Here is a 22,439-nt window from a genome sequence, read left to right on the forward strand (position 1 = left end):
ACTGCCAAGATGCCGATTGAAGCACTAGTGAGTGGTGCCTCTAGCCAACATTTAATCAATTCATAGTATATTCAACATAAATCCATTGCTTAGAATAACCAGAGAATACAGGGTACAGATGACAGAATCAAGAGGATAGAGACGGTTAATGGATGACTGTCATTTTTTTTTAAAGAAATTCTTTTTTAATACTCCTTTGATCAAGTCTCCAAGATAAATTCATGTTATTATAGGGGTTCTTTACACCTCTCTTCCCTCAATGCCCTCCACAAAACAGCTCCAAAATGCCTGAAAGTGAACCTAGGTCTCATCCCACCATTACAGTCAAATTGTTAGTTACCAACCTGAAAGTTCTGTGTCTGTAACATTCTTGTATTTCTGTTCTAGAAATTGCTAGTGCATTTTAAAAGTCCGATGTCCTGCATTAAATGTAAATGCTGGTGTTTTGTTCACCGGTCCTACCAAAACCCTCCCTAGGTATAGGTGTCAGGCCTGAGGAGGGACCAGGCAGGAGAAAGGGAGGCAGGGATAGGAAAGGTGTTTAGAGTTGCTTTAGCATTTAGTTACATTAGGCACTTTCATATTTTAGCTCCTCCCTATCCTTACTCCCATTCCTTCCAATGATAATGCCTTTGAAACAGGTAAGCAATGTCTTGCTAAACCTAAGAGATGGATTCTACTCAATCAATAGCTTCATGTCATACAAAATGGGCAATTATACAGTCTCCTTTTTTTTTCCTGCAGAAAAAAGTAATACCCTATGTTTCCCTGAAGACCAAACAGTCAGAACAGAGATCCAAATTCCTAACAATTAGTCTCTCCCACAGCCAGAAACCAGGCAGCTGGTAACCTGCTGTTTTTCCTTTGAGCTTCTCAGATTAGACCCTAAATGAGATTTAATTCCAGACTCCAATATAGACTTCCTGAATTATACTTAAAAAGGCTCATTTATGTAACAAATCCACAGTGCTATTGATGACACACTTGGCATAGGTGATTTACTGTATTAGGTGCAATCTAAAATTTTTCAAATTGTATCATGACTTAAATATATTAGAGCATCCACAGTGTAAAAGACTCCTATAAAACTTCTCTAACATATAAGTAATCCTGTTATAAAATCAATAAGCACTCCTTAGCTTTGCTTCTTTAATAAATATGGATTCTCACATAACTGGCTTGCTTAAGTAAATCTATATTCAAATTGCCCTCTCTCTCAAGGTAAAATAAAAGATATATGAAATGAATATTCAGAATGTGCTATGAATACCAAGGAAATCAAAATGTAAGAAAAGTGAGTTTCAAATACAAAGTGCAATCATGATGTATAAATAGGAATATACAGAAATTCCTTGGGGTTGGCTCATGATTATGCCAACAGTGATACTAACCTACAAAAGCACAGCAAAGGAAGAACAGGCACAATGCATCTTCATGATGAAATAAGCACTAAACAAGCACATGCTTCAGGCTGGACCATGGCTCCTGACCTCTGGACCCAAGAGCCTGGCTGGAAGGCATGATCCCAGCCTCGGGATCTCCTCTGAGAGCTGAGGCAGGAGGCAGCCGCCACAGCATGAGGTGGGTGGAGGGGAGTGTTTCTCATCTTATTTTCCTAGTCTCTATTTCCCTTTGCCTTGATATGACGGTAAGCAAAAAAGACTCCTTGCTGCTCTCATGGAACTTTCAGTCAAATGCATGTTATCCTACGATATAAGTAAAATTATTATTTTCTAGTTAAACACGAATTGCTAAGGGCTTTTGGTGTTTACACTAAATTTATCACATAGAAATGATACATTCTTCTTAGATAATATAAAACTGCTTCTCTTTAAGTTTTCTGATATTTAAATATTTTCTTCCCTTCATCATTAAGGGGTTCCAGTATGTCTTCATAATCCCAGATTCCAGAAAACTGTTTCTTTGAAATTCAGTTAGGATAACAAAGAGAAAATACTGATTTAAAAAACTTGCAGAGAACAGTATGAAATAAATCTGAGAGTGACTGAAAAATATCTCTTCCTCTTTCGCTAATAAGCTATGTTCAGAAATGTATTAGTCCTGTTTCTTGTCCCACCTTTTCTCCCTTTCTTTTTTTTTCTTTATTGATATATAATAGTTGTACAAATTTTGGGGGTACATATGCTATTTTGATACTTGTTTACAAGGTGTAATGATCAAATCAGGGTACTTCAGGGAGTCCTCACCTCAGAGATTTCTCCTTCCTTTGTGTTAGAAGCATTACAATTCTCCTAACTATTTTGAAATATATAATTCATTGTTGTAAACTATAATTTCCCTAGCATACTATCAAATACTAGAACTCATCCTTCTCTCTACCTGCTTTTTTATACTTGTGAACTAACATCACCACCCGATTCCCTTCCCAGCCTTCCCTTTTCTTCTCATCCTTCTCCTTGCTTCCTGCATGATTCGGCCCTGAAGCCATCAGACAAGGTCCCGTAAGGGAGTATCTGCACCAGTAGTGGACGGGGAAGGCCAAATTCATCCAAAGGTGACAAAGCTGAGTGTGAGACGTGTCCAGAATGGGAAAGCCAACTGCAGGGGGACAGAGCCTGAGCGCTGGAGGGACACATAAGCACAGGGCAGCCCCACAGGCTTGGGTGTCAGGGCCTGGCCAGAGGAGGGGACATCTAGGCATGGGGTAGCCCTGCAGATATGGGTATCAGGACTCAGGCAGAAGAGGGGACGCCTAAGTGCAGGGCACCCCATAGGTGTGGGTGTCAGAGCCGGGACAGCGGAGGGGACCCTAAGCGAGGGTTAGCCACACATGCATGGAGTGTCAGAGCCCGGACAGAGCCCGGACAGGCTTGCAGGGGACAAACTGGGTGCAAGGATCAGAGCAGGAACCAAGGAAGGAGGCATCTGCACGTGAGGAGGGGATGGCAGTAGAAATAGGAGGCTGGTTACAGACATGAATTGGTCCAATAAAGGAAATCTATCATAAATCATGGGAGCTAGATAGTTTTCACTGTTGGTCAAGGGAGTTACAATTGAAAAAGTGAAAACTGCAGTGAAACCTATGGTGGCTTGAAAATGAAAATGTCCTTGTGAAGTCACGACTATTAGTATATACAACACACACACACCTGCACACACATGCACACACAGGCATGCACACATACACACATATATAATGTAGATGTAAATGTGTGTAGGCCTCACCCTGGTGCAGTGACGCCCAACACCTAATGCCTAGATCGTGCCTCTAAATGCTGTTTACAAAAAAAAAAAAAAAAAAAAGACAGAAGAGCTTTGGTTCTTAAAAGAGACCAGGCAAATCTTTCCCAAGCCAGGGATGCAACACCATTTTTGATGCTGTGCAGTGTCTGACATTTGTAAGTTTCTGGATGTTACTGCATTGTTCAGTGCCTGCAGAGGAAATAGCTTGTGATATGCCTCATTCAGCCAAAGACTTGCAGCAAGTTGTCACCTGTGATGGNAAAAAAAAAAAAAAAAAAATCAGGGTTCCTGATTCTCTTACCAAAGAGGGCTGCTTTTAGGTTTAGGGCTGGAGTGGGGAGGAATAAGATCAACCAGAAAGATCTTGTTCCACCAGAAAGCAAGAAAGGGCTCCAAGGATGGTGGGAATGTATCAAGAGGACACACAGACCAGCTTGAAGAGGTACCCACTGGACAAATCCGAGACAATGTGAGCATCAAAATAAATAGCGGTGGTGGCCAGGTGCAGTGGCTCACACCTGTAATCCTGGCACTTTGGGAGGTCGAGGCAGGCAGATTGCCCGAGCTCAAGAGTTCAAGGCGAGCCTGGGCAACACAGTGAAACCCCATTTCTACTAAAATACTTAAAAAAAATTAGCCAGGAGTGGTGGCATGTGCCTGTAGTCCCAGCTACTTGGGAGGCTGAGGCAGGAGAATTGCTTGAACCTGGGAGGAGGAGGTTGCAGTGAGCCGAGATTGTGCCACTGCACTCCAGCCTGGGTGACACAGCAAGACTCTGTCTTTAAAAAAAAAAAATAGCAATGGTAATGGTGTATAATCTATTGAATAAAATGGGAAAATACAAGACTGTATAGATATAAATAAATAAATAAATACATTGAAACAACATATATGCCTAATTTCAAAGTGCCTTTCTACAAAATGTCTTAATTATAAAGAGGAAAAGAGTAATTTCTAGGTGAAAGAGTTGTATGGACATAGCCATAATAGAAGTGAACACCGTAGGTATAAAGACAGAGAAGCAATGGAGCCTGGATTGCACTCCAGGAGGACGCACCCACCATCACTCTGATTCTTGCCAAAGATGCAGAGCCTGAATCTATTCATGAGGAAGCATCAACTCAACTCAAGTTGAAAGACATGTTACTAAATAATGGTCCTTCCATCTTTAAAAGTATTACGACCATAGGGCCAAAGAACCAAAAGTGGATTGTTCCATCCTGTAGAAGACCAAAGAGATGGGGGAACACATTGCCATGTGTCATTCCATGCTTCTGAGCTGGGTTCTTTTGTGATGAAAGACATTATTGGGAAAGCTAGAGGAACTTGAAGGGGGTCCAGGCATCACATGGCAGTCCCAGCGCAATGTGGACTTCCCGGTGTTGGCAGGTGTCCTGTGGTTACATAGGAGAAGGGTACCATTGGAAATACACACTAAAGCATTGGGGTGATGGGGTATCAGATTGGCAACTTATCTTTAAACGGTTTAGAAAAAAATAATTCCCTGTACTCTATTTGCAACTTATTGGTAAGTCTGTTATTGTTTCAAAATAAAAGTTACAAAGTATATTAGTGATTACACCTCAGGTTGAAAATTAAGGAATACCATCCATAATTTTCAGTTATTAACTAAATTTCTTTAATTAGGCGATATATCATAGCCTGAGAATGCCTCCTACTTCAAGGGAAATGCTGGAAAAATGAATTTCCTGAAGACAATGAACTCTCTGATGCAGTAGGGAAGGAGTTTATGGATTTATCTTAAGTGGATATTTTGATTAACAGATACGTTCTATGTGCTATCCATAGATTGCCGATGTTCAAAGGAATAAAATGAAACAATAACTTCTTAATATGGATCTATACTGAACAGAATGCACCCTCCTTTAATGGCTTTGAAGGCAGGGTGATGCTGACTATCATCTATGGGCAACCTCTTTCTTCATATCAGGCCAGTATCCTTTATTTTACATAGTGTTGCATTAAACAATTACACTACAGCAATACAACCACCAAATTTGTAAAATTCTAATTTATATACAGCATGTGTAAAAAGAATTCAATAAAGTGTTTTTCTAGAACCTCAAACCAGTGCTATTTTTAGATTATATTTCCAACAGTGGCCACGGGTACTGAAAGCTCCTTTCTTCATTACTGTGACGTTTACCTACAAATCTCCCATTTTAAATCTCTTCACATGTTCCACCTTTCCCAGCTCTTGGAGTTACTATGAAACTGTCTCTGAAAAAAATGGGAAATGGACTTCATCTTATTCTGTTCTCTTGGGCCTTATTCCTTTATAAAATATTATGGAGTGAAGCGTTTTTATTATTTGCGCAACTCTAGAATTATCCCATTTCTGGCTGTTTGCTGATAAGGAATATTTTTCTTTGTCAGTTTTTGAAATGGAGTAAATAAAAATTTAAGATTCCATCTTTCCCCCTTTTTTTTTTTTACCAAGGCAGGAAAATAAAAAATGCTTTAAAAAAACAACTCAATAAAGAATATAGTAGTCAATGACCTACAATACATAAAGTTCTTCATGCAGACCTTCGTTTTCCTTTTTTTTTTTTTAAGCCCTATTTAATTCTTATAGACAGGTACTAAAACCTCTCCTTCTGAAATATTGTGTCCTATTACACCTGTACCAGCAGACACTTCACTTATTCATGAAAGGGCAGAAAAGATAAGTGCAAAGCATTCAAGGGATGTGTCTCAGGGTACCCTAAACAGCAAAGGTGCTGGTGAGCCATGACATGTTTGAGTGTCTTACTGCTCATGTGAAAGGGGAGTTTACACAGTTATTTTCAGAATGTAAAGTGGCTGAGCAAATTGTTTTCCCATTCTCCTGCAAAAAATAAGCTCACCACCCTAACCCATATGTGAATACCTAATGTTGAGCTTAACAGCTCAAATAAATAAGATGGAAGAGTGGAATTTACAGAAGAAAGGAGAAATGACCCACATATATCCTCAGGAGAGGCTCTGAAGTGCAGAAACAGGAAGTGAGGGCTAGGGTAGAGATTGTATACACAGGAGTGTGTCTTGTACTTCTTCCCAGGCATGACTGGATTGTTCTTTTGAGTAGAAGGATGGTTTCCAGGGGCTAGGGGTTGGGGGGAATGGGGAAAAGTTGGTCAAAGGGTGCATACTTTCTGTGATAGGATGAACAAGTCCTGGGGATGTAATGTACAGTGTGGGTGGCAATGGATGTGTTTATTAATTGGAATGTGACAACCATTACATATAGCATATAGCAAATCATAATGCTGCATACCTTGAATACATACCAATTTTATTCATCATTTACATATTTTAAAATAAACATAAAATACCCACCTTCATTCTCTCATTTGATTAGTTACTGGCTGGCCTCTGTGTCTCAGGTGGTGCAGGTTACTAGCATGTGTCAAAGGCAATAGAGAGGAACCATATGGCCTTCCTTCTCTTCCTGGGAGTGGGCACTTTTTAGTAACAGCCAAATGAGCCAGGGTGAAACTCTAGCCTGCTGTGTAAAGTTAGAGGCCAGTGCCTTTATACTCAGTATGGACAAATAATGCTTAATGAATGCAGGTTTTCCTGGCTACTTTTAATGAATGTGATGTTACAAGCAGTAGGAGATGACTATTGAGAAATGGGATCCCCAGGAAGCTTTCCAACTAACAGAGACTATTACAGACCCAAGAGTAAGCCTCCACTTCCACCTCAAGTTTCCAAATGAAATAGCACATCAAGTGAACAAAAAACTGGTTTCTCAGACCCAGCAGGGCTGAGGTGACCCATGTCGAAAGTCCCTTTAGAATGGCACAGCGCTGTCATGATTGCAATTTTCTCAGCTTGACTGCATTTTATGCCACAGCTACGTTTGCTGCAGTTGATCCCCACAGAGCAAATTAAGCATGTTTTTAATAGGCAAAACAGAGAATGTTAGGAATTGCTCCAGATCACTGACCCTTGTGTTTATATGTGTACATGACTAGAAATCAGATAGCTTTTAAAAAGCTTGTTAACTAATTAAACAGAATGATTTCTTTGAAATGTCATTTATTAGTAAGCCATAATTTGCTGTTGCAGCATTTGAAATAATTATTTTATTTTTGAATGCTCATAGACCTGCTAGAACATTTTAAAATGAAGAAAAGTTTTATCTTTGTAAAGAGAGGGTTTTGAATATCAAGGTAGAGAGAGGTGGGAACAAACTATGAAATTAATCATAAAAGTTATTTCACTATAAAAATGAGTGCTGAATTATAACGTATAACAAGAACACATTTTGTTCATCAAAATCACACCACCATTCAAAAATTGGCAAAACAGAATTGTCACATCCAACTTTCCTGCTAACATTACTTTTACGGTTGCTAATTGTTAAGCGACTGTGGAACCCACCAATGGCAGTGGGCTGTCTCCACAGTGTTATTGGGGGTCAGCCTCAAAGGGCAGAAAGGGAGCAGCTGCCAGTACCACACTACAGACACACCCTGAATGGGCCAACAGCACCTGCCTCACCCCGTGGCAGGATATGGACAGTCGTTCTCCACGGATGTGGAGGTTCACCCACCTGCCAGACCAGGTGCTCCTTGGTCCCCGGCGTCGCAGACAGGCAGACGCTAAGCACGATGGTGTGGGAGGAGGAGGTGAGGACACTGGCAATGATGGCATCTCGCATGTTGAAGGGCAGCATAGTGTACACCACGAAGATGATGAAGAGGAAGAACGATACCTAAGGGAAGGGGAGAAGAACATTGAGAGTCACCAAATATTCTGGCTTCTAGGAGCCTCCAGTTTCCATCCCATTAAAGGCTGCATAGAACAGCACGAGAAATGCTCATTTAAGAAATAATCTGTGAACAAAACAGGGTAGTCTATGCAAGTAAGTTCACTGGATTACAATATCAAACTAATCATTGTGATGGAGAAAAGCTTCTTTTCAAAATTTTGGGACTTGACTTTGGTATCCAAACCATTGCATGAGTATGGATGCAAAGCTGATCCTAAACTATCAGGGTTTTGTATCTGTGCTTTAGAACATGTGTAGAGGGTTCTTGAGGTGGTCTTCCAAGCTGCAAAAGGGGACCCATGGAGGAGGGACAGGTGTCATCAGGGGAAAGCAGATGCTGAGAGCACGGGTATGTAACAAACAAAATAAACCAGGCTGCGGATGGCTTAGCTGCTGTGGAACTCAGTGTGGCAATTCCTCAAGCACTTAAACATACACAGCAGTTTTACTCTTGTGTATATACCCAAAAGAATTGAAACCAGGCACTCAAACAGACACATGTACGCCCATTTCATAACAGCATTTTCCAAGTAACCCAAGGTGGAAACAGAAATCATCACAAGGTGAATAAACATCAGGATATTATTCAGCCTTAACAGGGAATACTTTCCTACCATGCAGAGGAACCTCAAAAACGTTAAGTGAACAAAATCTGGGCAAAACACCTCCCAGTATATGATTCCATTTACGTGAAATAGCCAGAATAAGCAAACCCATAGAGGTGGAAAGTACATCGGATGTTGCCAGGCTCTGGGGGGCAGGGACTGGGCGGGGAATGGAGAGTAGCTGCTGACTAGGTGCAGATCATGAAAAATTCTCTGAAACTAGATGAGGTGTTGGTTGCACGACATTGAGAATGTCACCTTAAATTGGGTAATTTATGTTGTGTGAATTCCAGCTCCATCAAAACAATCCACATGAAACCTCTCAGAGAAACGTTTGGCATGAAAAAGTAAATGATTTAGTAGGTAATAAAGTAAATCATTCTTATTACAAACAAGCAGAGACAGAAGAACATCAAAAAGGATGAAGGGTGAACCATCCAGTTGGAAGGGACTGAGGTCAGCAAAATGGGGGGGGAGGGGCATGTGGCCAGCTTCCCAGGCAGCTCTTGACTCCAAGTCGAAGGGAAGCTAAGGGAAGTGTGCCCCACTTTCACAGTGTGACCTGTCACCTGAAGGGGATGCTCAAGCGCTGCACAGCTGGAGGAACATCGTGCAGTCATGCCAGCACTTCTGGTACGGAGTCTGGATGTGAGCTCATGAGAAGCATGTGGGCAATGGGCTGTGCTCCCAACGGATTAAAGAGGGGGAAGCCTGGGAGAACACCAGGCTTCTTCCCTCCTGGGAACCTGCACCATGTATTACAACCTGAAAAGAACCATCTGTCACCACTTCACTATTCCAGGGTGGTGCCTGATCAGCTGTATTTGCGTAATTGTCATACACAAAAGAGCACAGGAGAGATTAAGGAGACATAGCCTAAACATAAATACGGTCCTGAAAAGGCACTCTTTGATTTGGCACTCCAAGCTTTTTGGAGCAAGCTTGCTGAGTAAATGCTAGTTCAGGTAATCTGATCTGAACATTCATTCTGCAAGCCTGGGTGAAGCTCCTGCAGATGCAGACAGGTTCTAGAGGTGGAGGGTGCAGGACAGAGCCCAGGCTCTCACGGGCCAGCAGAAGAGATGGTCATGCATGTCACTGTCATCTCACAGTCTGCGTCTGGAGAGAAAGGCACCAGGCCTCACTGTGAGGAGATGACGGGGTGGACTCTGAACCACCTTCTCTAATTCTTGTGAGTCCAGCCATCTTGGGATGACGGCCAAGGAGAAACCCACTGTGAGCGGGAAAAATGACCCGGAATCCTCATCGGGAAGCCCAGATTGGGCATGGACCATCTGCTTCATGCCCCCATCTCCTCCCATTCAATCTATATTTAAAAGGGCCCTCAGGCCAAAAACTGTGGGGGAACACATTGCCATAGCAATATTTTTTTTCTGGTAAATATTTTTTCTTTCACCTCTTTAAAAATAAAGACTCTGAAGGTTTTTTCAGCAAAGCATTATTATTTAGAATCATATGCATTCCACTTGTTCCATTCCATATTTGGGATATGAAACCAAGGCAAAAACTATTGTCTTAGATCATTTGTGTATAAAAATGCAAAGACATCAGGAATGCCTTTGGAGGGACATGTAGTAAGCAGTGCTCTATCTACACAGGCAGGCTGGGGCACCTCCCTCACTTCAGCTTCCCAAGAAAGGAACATTGCAGAAGGAGTTATAGCCCCAAAGTCATCTTCCAAAACCACAAATAGCTAGCACCAGCACTCACTGGGTGCTTGCTGTACAGATCCCTTCCCAGGTCTCCAGAGAATCTGGCTGAGAACCACTGAGAAAGGTTTCTTTAGGCATGGTAAAATCAAATGTTGTGCACTTATTGCTTATTGGGCAAATGCAATTTACTTTGGAATCTCTGTATTGCCCTCTCAATGCACAGAAAGTCTGTTTAATGAAGATACTGTTTTTTCTACACATAACATTTACGTAAAATTGTATATCCCATACCAGATATTAAATGAATAACTTCAGGTACCAGAATTGACAACTACAAAAAAGATCCTCTCTTTTATGATTACATATTTGCTTCTAATGCAAAGACCTTTAACATTGCTTTAAAATTATCATAACTTTCGTGTAGCTTAATTTCGGATAACTTTAAAATTCTAATACCATCTCCATTAAATTAAAGTACACTTCTGCAAACATTTTGAGCCTTAAAATGGAAGTCTGTGGAAGGCTTATCCACAATAACCAAATGGAAAATAGATCTCCAGTTTTCTGAATACAGAAGCCCCTGTTTGGTATTCATTATGAGATGGCAAAATTAATTTTCAAGGGTCAACTGTGCAAATTGCATTAAATCAAAGCAGAGGTTTCCGTGTTAGCATTTCAGGAGTTGTGCTAGTGGTGCCTGGGGAGTGTTCAGCAGGCGGGACAGGGAGGAAGAAAGTCAACTGCAATTTCAAGTCCCATGGGGAGGATGTTCTTCACTCCTTATTAACACCAAAGAGTTCTCATTTTTTTAAGCCTGCTTTCCAATGCAACTTCAAATAGGGCCATATGTAAAACTAAAATGGATTTGGCACATGTAAAGAATGTGTGGGTAAAATTCTCCAGAAAGTTGAATGCTATCTCTTGGGTTGCCATGTTACCATGGGGACATTTCCATGGCTGAGAGTCCCCTTAGATGTGCCTCTGTCCAGAGGCTAAAGAGGAAGGAGCCATGGCTCTGATTCCCATGATCCTGCCCAGAAACCCCAAGTTTGCACAATAGTTGAAGCATCAGCACTCATTCCAATAAAACAGCTTCAAGTCTGTCTCTTAACTCCAGCTCTGCAGTTGCCTTTTGCAAGACATGCCTATCTTCCTACACATCTTCTACTTGCATCTCAAGCTCCATAAGTTTCAAATCAACCAAAAGCTTATGTTCTTAAACCTGTTTCTCTTGTAGGATAACTCAAGTCTGCCCATGACGTCTCTGTCTCCAATAACCCAGGTGCAAGTCCTTGAAAGTCACCTTTGAAAATTCTCTCCTCACACCCACATTCAAAAACAGGGTCTTCTCATTTTAAGATTCCAAACCATAGGTTGTCTCAGTCTGTCTGCTTCTCTACGTCCTGCTCTCACTGAGCTGGTTCCTGGCATTTCTGTTTGTTAGGAAATACGATTCTATACTCTTTCCCTCTTTGTCCTGCTGCCAAACAAGGGAAACAGAGTTTGTACCCTTCCTCCTTCATGTCCACTTCATGCCTTTTTCCAAACCTTGGGTAACCATCAGGACTCTTTACTAACTGTTGCTTTCTTCCTTCTGGGCATGTAGTATAATTGCATTTCACCATTGTCATTTCAGTTGGGTGAGGGGCTAGTGGAAACTTTAAAAGCTCATGTACAACTGGCCATGTCCTCTTCCATCCCTGGCAACCATGGAAACATGGAGCTGAAGCTTCTCCCAGTCTGGGTCCCCACATGAGCAGTACAGTTTCTCAGCTGACCCACACACACCTACGTTCATGTGAGTGGTTGACAAACCTTTGTGACATTAAGCCCTGAAATCCTAAGCACAGTTCAGCTGGTCTTGACTGATACCAAGGTTATAGAAACACACATACACACGCACTCATGGGAGGTCTTATTGATGTCATATTTATAAAATTTGTGTGCCTTTATATATAATACTCTGCAATTTGCATTTTTTTTCAGTTGACTGTATATCATGGGCATCTTTCCTGGTCTATAATCACAAACATATTATTTACTTTTTACTAACTGCAAAATATTCCATGGCAGTGGGTGCACCATCATTGACTCTATTTCCCCACCGATGCTTTCACTCCTGGCAGGATGGGCACCCTTGTCTAACTGCTGCAGTAACGCTCCTTCAGTTCTTCCTTGTTCCAACATCATCCTTTCTTTAATTCAGCTAGCATTATACTGCCAGATTCATGATTCTGAATACACAAGTCTAATGTGTTTCTTTCTTGGATGAAAACCCCCTGTAGCTTACCCCAGACCACCTGCACTAAATGGAAAATCCTCCCCAGCCTCCACCTGCACCCTCTAGTCCTTTTCATTGGCTTTACTTATTCAGAGCATTTATAGTCCCCATTTATTTGTTAATTTTCTCCCCTGACATGGTAAGCACAAAACCAGGAACTTGATTCATTCATAGCCAAGACCCCAATGCCCAGGACAGTACCTCATATATGGTAGATGCTTCACGAATATTTGCTGTCTGCAGGAAAAACTATTATACATCCTAATGTGACCCAAGCCATAACTGCCTCATTAGCATCTATTCACCAAATGCATCTCTAAAAACATTCCAACATCCTTCTTGGTCCAACTGGACTTGCCATTAGCTATAGACATGTTAATTTTCAAATGATCATTGCTCTATTTAGTAGATCAATTACACTGAAACACTCAACTGAACAGACATTTGTCAGATGCCTGTGGCAGGCAACAGCAGATCGTGAGTCAAATCAGGAGCAGCCTCAGTTCAGGCAGACCCTGTTCTCAGCCCAGAGAAGCTGGATCCTTGCATATCTCCCACTCCAGTGTCTTGACTCAGCACATCTGTTCCTGCCTTCCCCAAACTATAAGCTCTTCCAAAGAAGGCCACTTTTGAAAAGTTTGATACAATGAAAACTCACTAGGCAAGAACATGAACACTGTCACCACTTTTTCATGAAGAAAGCTCTTTGCAGAGCCAAGCTCAAGCTCATCTTCTTTCTGGAGGGCAGATATAACCCCCTGGGTGAGGGTGCAGTAAGAGCTCCTTGTGCTAATGAGATTCGGAGCTGAATTTTTTAAAATACAGTGTCAGAATTGTGCAGTCGAACAGTGGTGGAATGGAAGGGACATTTAATCCATGTCTTCAAAGGCAGGCTACAGAAAGCATAGGTATTGGAAGATGAGCTGCTCCAAAGATTTCATGGCTTTTTCTGATCATGTGTCAAGAGCATTAGCCTCTTGAGGCTGCTGTAACAAATTACCACAAAGCAGGTAGCTTTAAACAACAAAAACTTTTTCTCTCACAGTTGGGAGGCTAAAAATTTAAAATCAAGGTATCAGTAGGGTTGGTTCGTAATGGAGGTTCTGAGGAAGAACGTACTGCAGATTCTGGTAGCGCCTAGCAATCCTGAGCAACCTCTGGCTTATAGATGGATCACTCCAATCTCCACTGCCATCTTACATGGCCTTGCTCCCAAGTGTCTGTGCCTTCACACGGCGTTCTCTTCTCCGTGTATCTCTTTCCAAATTTCCCTCAGTCATCGGATTTGGGACTGAGTCTAAATCCAGTATGACCTCATCTTAACTTGATGACATCTGCAAAGACCCTATTTTAAATGTCCCATTCACAAGCACTTCAGGTTAGCACTTCAATATATCTTTCTTGGAGAACATAATTCAACCCATAACATCAGGTTTATGCTATAATCAAACTGGGGTTTAGATTTCAAATATTTTCTGCCCACTTCACATTCCATGTTCCATTCCTGAGTCAGAGATTTAAGGGACGTGTCTAAAATATCAAGGTCACTTATAATTTATAAATCCAAATTAATTTGATAGGAATATTATTTTTCTACTTTTTGGATATAAAGTTACTATGAAAATGGAGAAGAGTTGAGGTATAGCTTAAGCAAAGGTGGAAGAGGCTCATGGATCGGTCCTAACTTGATTATACACACATCAGACCTGTCAGGGTACCACTCTGTTTCTGCTTCAAGGACAATGATCTTTCACAGTGTGGCTCAGTATTTCAGAGTGCAATAACAAGCAAAAATGTTCTTGAACATGCCAATCATAGCTTGAAAGATGAAGCTTCCGGTTCGCTCTTTCAAATGACTCTCTATTATATGAATGGAGTATTGCCATTTGTTGCATTCTCCTCTGGAATGCTTAAGCAAGCAGAATCAGCAAGCTAATCAGGATTAGCTATGAAAGCACAGTGGTTCTGTGGAGAACACACCATCAGAGAAATATTTCCTATTTTTGTTATGCTAGTAACATCAAAGGAAATAACATCTCAGTGAGCATAATGTATTTTATAACAAAAGGCAGAGCAACTCAAATCATTTTTCTCTCCAAAAAATCTAAGAAACTAGAAATACCAGTGTTTACAGTATTAACTTAATTTTCAAAGACACAGATTTTACCAAAAATCATAGGAATTATACCTTCCAACAATAGTACCAGGGTATAATTCTTACACATTGTATCTCATTGTTGTTGCAGAATACAACTAGAAATGCCAAAATTTAGTAAAAATTGTCCAGGGAAAGATAGAAATCTGGAACATATTAATATAATTGAGCATTCTTATTGGTAAGTTCTAAATTAAAGTTTTGTCATTGGACGTCATCTATCTCTCAAAGAGTTAATGACTTTGAGAATATTGATGACTTTGATACCTTTCACTAATTAGGAACATTTTCTAAACTTTCTGAAAACATAGCTATAAAGCTGTATGGTAGAAATGTACTTTAACATTTGCAATAACAAAATCTGCAAAATAACAAATATGTTTTTACCTAGATAATTATTTTACTGTCTCGTTCCTTGATCATACTTCACATACGGATTACTCTGAGTCAAGAATACATTTGTATAAAAATATCACAAACTATGTACAGGTGTCTTCTATTTAATTGGGGGAACCTAATCCATCTCAATGTCTCATGGTAAACTGTCAGTGTTAGAGATTCTTTGAGTATCTCTTTATAATTATCCTACTTCTCAAGTTTAACTTCTTTTCCCTTCTCCTCTCTCCCCAGATCCGTGTGTGTGTGTGTGTGTGTGTGTGTGTGTGTGTGTGTGTGTGTACATGTATTTTCCATATATTCTTCCCCCTGAAATTCCAGCCCATCCCAGCTCTGGTTCAGTTGAGAAACCACCTCTTCCCATGTTAAAGACCCAGGCTGACTCACAAGTATACAACCAAGACAAAAGGTCTCTCGTGTCTCCAGTCTGATATCTTCTCACCTCCTCTACAGAGGTCTGGATCTCTGGCCCAGGATTCAGCAATAGTTTAGGTCTCAATGCTTCCAGATGCTTCTACAGGTCTCTTAGATTCCATTCTCTTTTCAATCACTCTGGCTTCCCCAGGCTTCACGAAACTTCACATGGGGCTGCAGGCTGAGCTCCACTGGCTCAGCTCTAAGATCTTACTCCTATTCTCATGTTCATATATCACAGTGGATTACACAGACCTTATAGCCAAATTGTTCTTAATATTATTTACAGAAACACATGACACAGAGACTCTGTTTCACCACATTGTCCACATTAGTCTTTAACTCCTGGTGTCAAGTGATCCACCCACCTCAGCCTCCCAAAGTGCTGGGATTACAGGCATGAGCCACCATGTCTGGCCCCTCCAATGATTTTCTGTAACACTTAGGATAAATTCAAAGTCCTCATAATGCCAATAAGGGTCTCTGATGATCTGGTCCTAGTGTTATCTCCAGTCTTGTATCCTACCAACTCCCATCACCACAACATTCATGCTCCCTCCACACCAGCCCTCCTGTTGCCCTCTGAGCAACCTCAACACCTTTGCACTGGGTGTTTTTCTGCCCCAAAGTTTTTCCCCATATCTTTCCTTGGCCAGCTGTTTCTTGTCATTCAAGCCTTGCCACTCAGTTGTTACCTCCCCAGAGAGAATCCCCCTGATCTCCCTAGTTCAAATATCCCCCATTTTCTTTCTCAGTAACCACACTACATTCTTTATATCATTATTGCAAATAGAATGTTTATTTTTACATTTAAAAATTTTTTAAATATTTTTGAAACTTTTTATCTTCTGTCTTTCCCCATACATATGTAGGCTCTATGTGGCAAGGACACTGCCAGGATGGGTCCCTGCATTTGTGAATTCTACCCAGCACCTAAAAAAACTCAACAAAAATTTGCTGAAAGAAGGAAGGAAACACTTCAGGTGTAATAACACTTGAAAGTTATGATCAAGGAAGCCTCAAGGAGGCTGACTGACCAGAGGCATGTTCTCAGCAGTGTGGAAGTCCAGGGCATGTGTCGGGTGCTGCGCACATGCATTAATTCCGTAGTGCCTCAGGCAGCGCCTCAATGGCAGTCATTTTATCCCTGCTCATCTTAACCTCTCTAGTAACAAAGCAGAGTATCATAACTCTTCATATCATATTCTTCATTAGAAGACCCACGTGCGCTATAAGTAAAACCACCTTAGAATAAGTAGTGAAAATTAAATCAACTCCTTTGTGTCCACTGTATGTTCTCTAATTTGTAAACCTGGGTCCCATGACTTTTAACTGGAGAGATGCACCATCTGCACTTTTCTCCCCTGTTCAATGAGAGAGTGGGAGGTACCAGCATCCTCAGCACTTCCCATGATTTCCTGGAATAACAATGACCCTGCATCCTATTTGATTTTGTGGAGCTCAAGAACTTTGCAACGCCAAGTATGGTGCTTGGTCCTGTGCCTAGCCATACCTGGGAGCTTGTTAGGAATATACTCTCTTGGACCCCACCCTAAATTGACTGAATCAGACTTTGTGCTAACCCTGCTTCCCAGGTGCTGTGCCTGTGACCCACACTGCTCCAAAGGGTTGCGAGTCCTGTGATCAGAGTCACTCTTGCTATAGTGACAATCACTGCAGGGGAGTTGCCAATATTCCAAACAGATAAATAGGACAAGGGTAATGCATTCAGCTCTGCCTTGCAGTTCTATTCAAAGTCTTGGGCTAAATAAACGTTGACTAAATCAATGAATCAGTGTACTAGGAAAAATAATTATGCATCTTTTGATGTGGTTACTAGTTTCTATTTCTTGACACCTCCAAGTTGATTTAAAAATAAAAACCATTGAAACAATATATATTTCCTTTAAATTTCATTTCGACTTAATAAGAAAAAGGACCACACCAACAATGACAGAGGACATGAGACTCTGGCCTTTTTCAGACCTTCTCTGTGTCATCATTACTCTATTCTGCTGCTTCCATTTTACTTATGGAGGACTCTTGTTTCAGAAAAGGTAACCAAACTGTCCAACTGTGTCACCAGATAACATCTCTTATTCAACACCTGACCATTTTCAGCAGAATGCCGTCTTTCTTACTGTGAAAACCATACTTGGAAATTCTTGGAAATTAACTTTATCCTATTCAATAAAACCTTTTATGATCATAATTCAAGATAAAAGCTCAGGAACATGTTGATGACTAGATTATATAATAGATTTTATCTTTCCCATAGTTACCTTGGGCTTAGAATATCAACTCTATAGAATGTGAAAATATTTCTTTAAATGTTATATTATTAAGCAAAAGAATGCATATCATGTTCTTTGATGGAAAGCCAGGGCTTCAAAAGAGTAGTGATGAAATCATGAATCACTGGGTAGCTTTCATTCTTCTGAAAATGTTATTCAGAGTTAGAGGGATTGATGATAGAATCAGAGGTAAAACAATAACTTTCACTGTGCCTTTTTAAATTTAAAATAGGTAGGAGGTATGTCATACATTTTTAAAAGCTTGAGAAGAAGAATAGTAGGATATAATTTTTTTTTTAAATGGATGAGGGAATGCAGACAGCTGGCTGTCTTCTCCAGCTCTTCACCTGTTCTGAACCCTCAGCCTCTACACTGGGCAGAGGGACAGTGGCTGTGGATTCTGGCTACATTTCTCCTCTTCTCCTCCTAATCTTGATTCCTTCTTTTGCTTTGAATATCCATATACCTATATGTGTCATCTTCCCTCTCCATTTGCCATTCATGTATTTACCAGTACTGATTTTAACTCTGCAATATACAGGCATTTTCCCAGCTGTTATCAATAACACAAGGTCCCTGCTCTTACGATCTCTGAAGTCTGCCAGAGTGAAGCCCTATTTTCAAACCTGTCCATTTATTTCCCACAACTGCTTTTTTTCCTTGATACAAACATAACTTCAGAATCTCTCTGAAAGTCTAATTTATTTAGTTAAAGTCTGCAAACTTTCTACTAATAATTAGGAAGACTGAATGTGGGCTATCATCTCCATTTTCATGGAGAAAGCAAACTGTTCCTTGGGCCTGGAATAATAGCGCACCCTTCCCACATAGTACTCCTGTGTCCCTCAGTACCTATTCAGATTGTGAAAGACTTCTTTTGGAGGGGTTTCTCTTGGCCAACATGAGGATGAAAACACGACGGCTCCTTCCTTGCACTTCCTTCGGTTTCCTAATGTGGAATGTGTGGTGGAACGCCTGATTGCCCACAGTTCTTTCTCCTTCCTCACCTGGCCATGGAATCTGGCAGGTGGCGTGTGCTCCCCACCCACCTGAGCGTGGACCTGGCTGTGTGACTCACATTGAGTGATAGAATACGGGTGGCAGTGACACCTTGCCAGTTCAGAACTAAGGCTTTCGAGGCCTCAATCCATATTTTTGCCGGCCATCTTGGAGCTCTGACTCCACATTGAGACAGTTATGGTCCAGAAAGTCGCATCTCTTCAACTGAGTGCTGGATTAAAGACCCAGGGAGCATAGTTAGACCCAAATCAAATTCTGGAGTTCATCCTTCCCCCTGAGTTTGTGGAGAAGGAGAACAGAGACCAGACAAGCTCAGCCAACCTGAAGACTAGTGAGTGTGAAATATGAAATAAATGATATTGCTATAGCCACTGAGATCTGGGGCTTGTTATTCGGCATTATTTATCAGAGCAGAAACCTAACTAATACAACAACTTTTGTCAGAAGTAAGGTGCTACTGTAACACAAACCTGAAAATTAGTAATTATACTGTTGACTGGCAAAGAAGGACTCAGGCAAAATGTAAACCCACTGGAAAAATAATTGGTAAACAAAGCTTCTTAGATAGCCATTTACCAGTAAGTGCAGGCTTCCCAAGCTCTTTGAATTGTATGATAAAGTCTTTAGAAATGCCAGAAGAACTGAGAAAAAGTGAAATATTAGACAAATCTCTCTCAATATATAGAAAGAACATTGTCCAGCTTAAAATTAATCTTTTATCCACCTGAAAATATTTTAGAACCAGGCTTTATTGGCAAGTTTTTTTTTTTTTTTTTTTTTTTTTTTTTACAATTGGGAAAAACAAGGTACTGAGGGGTTAAGTAGTCACCCAAAGTCACAAGGCAATGTAAAAAGAAGTCATGATCTTCTGCTGAAGGGGAATATTATTCCTACATAATCCCTGCAGGTTAATGGGACACCGTGAGGTAAGCTCACTCAGTACACGGGGTATTCATGTTGTTCAAAACACAAATAACATTGAGAATCTAACTGCCCTAGCAAAAACACCTCGTTCCAACAGCAGGATGCCCTTTTCCTTAAAAATTGTCTTTCTCATCAAGTGCAAAGAAAGAAAGTTCACTTGGAAGCAACCAGGTAAAGTAATGTTTATCAGAAAGTGTGTCCTTCTTATTTTTTCTAGTTACATAATTAGGAGAAAATAATGTACCTTTTAATAATTTTTTAATCATCTATTTCAGAAGGCAGTAAATAACTTTCTAGCTTAGGGTTTTACAAAAGTGGCTCTGTTACCATTTTCATCTCTCCCTGGCTCCCTTTTGATGTGCACCAGAAGTACACAAGCCCTCCCTCAGGTGAAGAAATCCTCCTCCCACTAACTTGGCATGTAGACATCAGTCAAGGACAACACATCACATATTTACCCCTTTCTATTGCAATTATTCTAACTTCACTTTCATCAGTATTCAGATTCAAATTACACAATACACTGCCATTAAATCAAGGATTTATTTTGAGCCCACATGTTCAAAGAAAAAGTTAGACAGCACTTAGGTAGCTAGTGTTATAAAACAATACACCTGGACTTAGGAATTACTTAAATAGGAATACACTGATAATTCGATCAAAACAATTAATTGATTAAATATCACAGTGCCTTGGCTCTTCTTAAACCATTTTTTTCTTGGGCAATGGTAACCATGGCCTTCATTTTTATTTATCTTTCTTTTTCTGTTCAAATGCCAGCTGTTTCACCCTACCACTAAGGACTGGGGATAAAAGGCTTTTTGCTGCTTGTCTGTCTGGTATACAATAACATAAGCATTGTATGTATGAGGGTTTTTAACTTTTAAATCATGGGCCTATATGTAAAAACATCTAAAAATCGTCTGCATATTTTGTATGTAAAAACTAGCTATTCATATTTGAAGGTACATGATCTTTTTTCAGCTTCACTTTTTGGCATTCTTCCAACTGTTTACACACTTTGTTGAGTGTTTGGCATCATGCTGGGCTGAATCCATGGCTAACAGGCTGTGCCATAGGCAGATACCTTATTTCTATTTATGTAAAGGAAAATATTGATGCGTGAAATAATTTGGGAAAGAAGTGATCACACCCTTAGTAACAGGTAAGCTTTGTAGAAGAAACAGTGCCCTGGAAAATTGCTTTGAATTATACCATCTCAGAAGTGGAAAAAAAAAGGTAAGGTCTTCATAAAAAAAAAATAAAATGTTATATAAAAGGGCTTTTATTTATATTCACTGTTTTGGTCCTTATGAATATTCATGTCCATATTCTTTTGAAACATTAAATTTATTTAATCTGAAAGGCCAGTGCTACAGATGAGAAAAGCTCACGCGGAGAAAATGAGTGAATTATTCAGCTAAAAACAAATATTGTTTTGGGACTCCGTTTTATACTTGTGTATTCAACAACGACATAAATCAGCATCTAGTGGAGCAGTGCATTTTACAACGGGCTCCCCCCACCAAAAGACCCTCCAAGTTCTAAACGCCTTTGTTTGCTTTTCTTCTTACTGAAAGAGGACAATCTCAATAGGAAGGACGCATATCCGTGAGCTATGAACATGAATTATTTTAGCATCTGCGTTGGCTCAGTGGGGCTTTCTTGAATTACATAACACCTTCCTGCACAGTCCTCAGCTCCAACCCATCAGGGGGATGGTCGCCTGAATCCTTGTGCTCTCCCCCGTATGTTGGTGCAAACGGAGCCTCTCCTGAGCAAGTCTACTCCCCGACCATCATTAAAACACCACTGCCTACCGCACCAGCAATTCCCTCACATTTAATATGGGACTCCATGGTTTGCACAGGACATGGTCTTTCTAAGCCTTATTTACACCCAGGATTAAGTTTCAGGTTTTATCACCCTTATGGCATCTACCATGCTATTTAAAACAATGAGAGTCAATCACTGCTATCATGAAAACCAACAAAATCTACATACATTAACAGGTTTTGCATTACTTTAAAACCACTTCAGGTCAGGCATGGTGGCTTACACCTATAATCCTAGCACTTTGGGAGGCCAAGGGAGAAGGACTGCTTGAGTCCAGGAGTTTGAGACCAGCCTGGGTAACATGGTGAAACCTTACCTCTACAAAGAATGCAAAAAATTAGCCACAGAAAGGTGTGGTGGTATGTGCCTGTGGTTTTTGGCCAGGCATGGTGGCTCACACCTGTAGTCCTAGCATGTTGGGAAGTCCAAACAGGTGGATCTTTTGATCCCAGCCTAGGCCACCCAGTTAAACCCTGTCTCTGCAATGAACCCAGAGAGTACCACTGCACTCTAACCCAGGGAACACAGCAAGACCCTGTCTCAAAAAAAAGAAAAAATCATTTCAAAGAAAGTGTGGATGGTGCTTCTTGGTGAACAGTGTTTATTTTTAAACTGATAACAACCTTACGATCACCTAAATATTAACAGGCGTATATAAATTCCTGCCTTCATAGGCATTATGATCCTGAGTCCAATGCTAACTGGAAAAATGGGGAAATTTCACATTCTGCATAGTTTCATTATTCTATCCCTTCAAAAAGGCAGATGTTGAAATAGGTTCGGCTTTATTAAAAGAAATATTGTAGTCTAGACTCTGTAACATTTGATATTTGGGTTTGGGTTTGGATCCATTTCAT

General features: G+C 40.5%; 1 protein-coding gene across 1 annotated transcript in view; it reads right to left on the reverse strand.

Moving 5' to 3' along the window:
* Nucleotides 1-22,439, reverse strand: part of LOC108316234 (adenylate cyclase type 2-like) — a gene marked incomplete at its 3' end in the record, with an annotated part of 235,422 nt that overhangs the window by 96,921 nt on the left and 116,062 nt on the right. Inside the window, exon 4 of the mRNA XM_037744785.1 lies at nucleotides 7,766-7,927. Within this exon, the coding sequence (XP_037600713.1) occupies nucleotides 7,766-7,927 (162 nt within the window). The remainder of the gene's footprint in view (nucleotides 1-7,765; nucleotides 7,928-22,439) is intronic.

This window comes from Cebus imitator, unplaced genomic scaffold (genome assembly GCF_001604975.1).
Source record: "Cebus imitator isolate Cc_AM_T3 unplaced genomic scaffold, Cebus_imitator-1.0 Scaffold185, whole genome shotgun sequence".
In the NCBI taxonomy this organism is placed as follows: Eukaryota; Metazoa; Chordata; class Mammalia; order Primates; family Cebidae; genus Cebus; species Cebus imitator.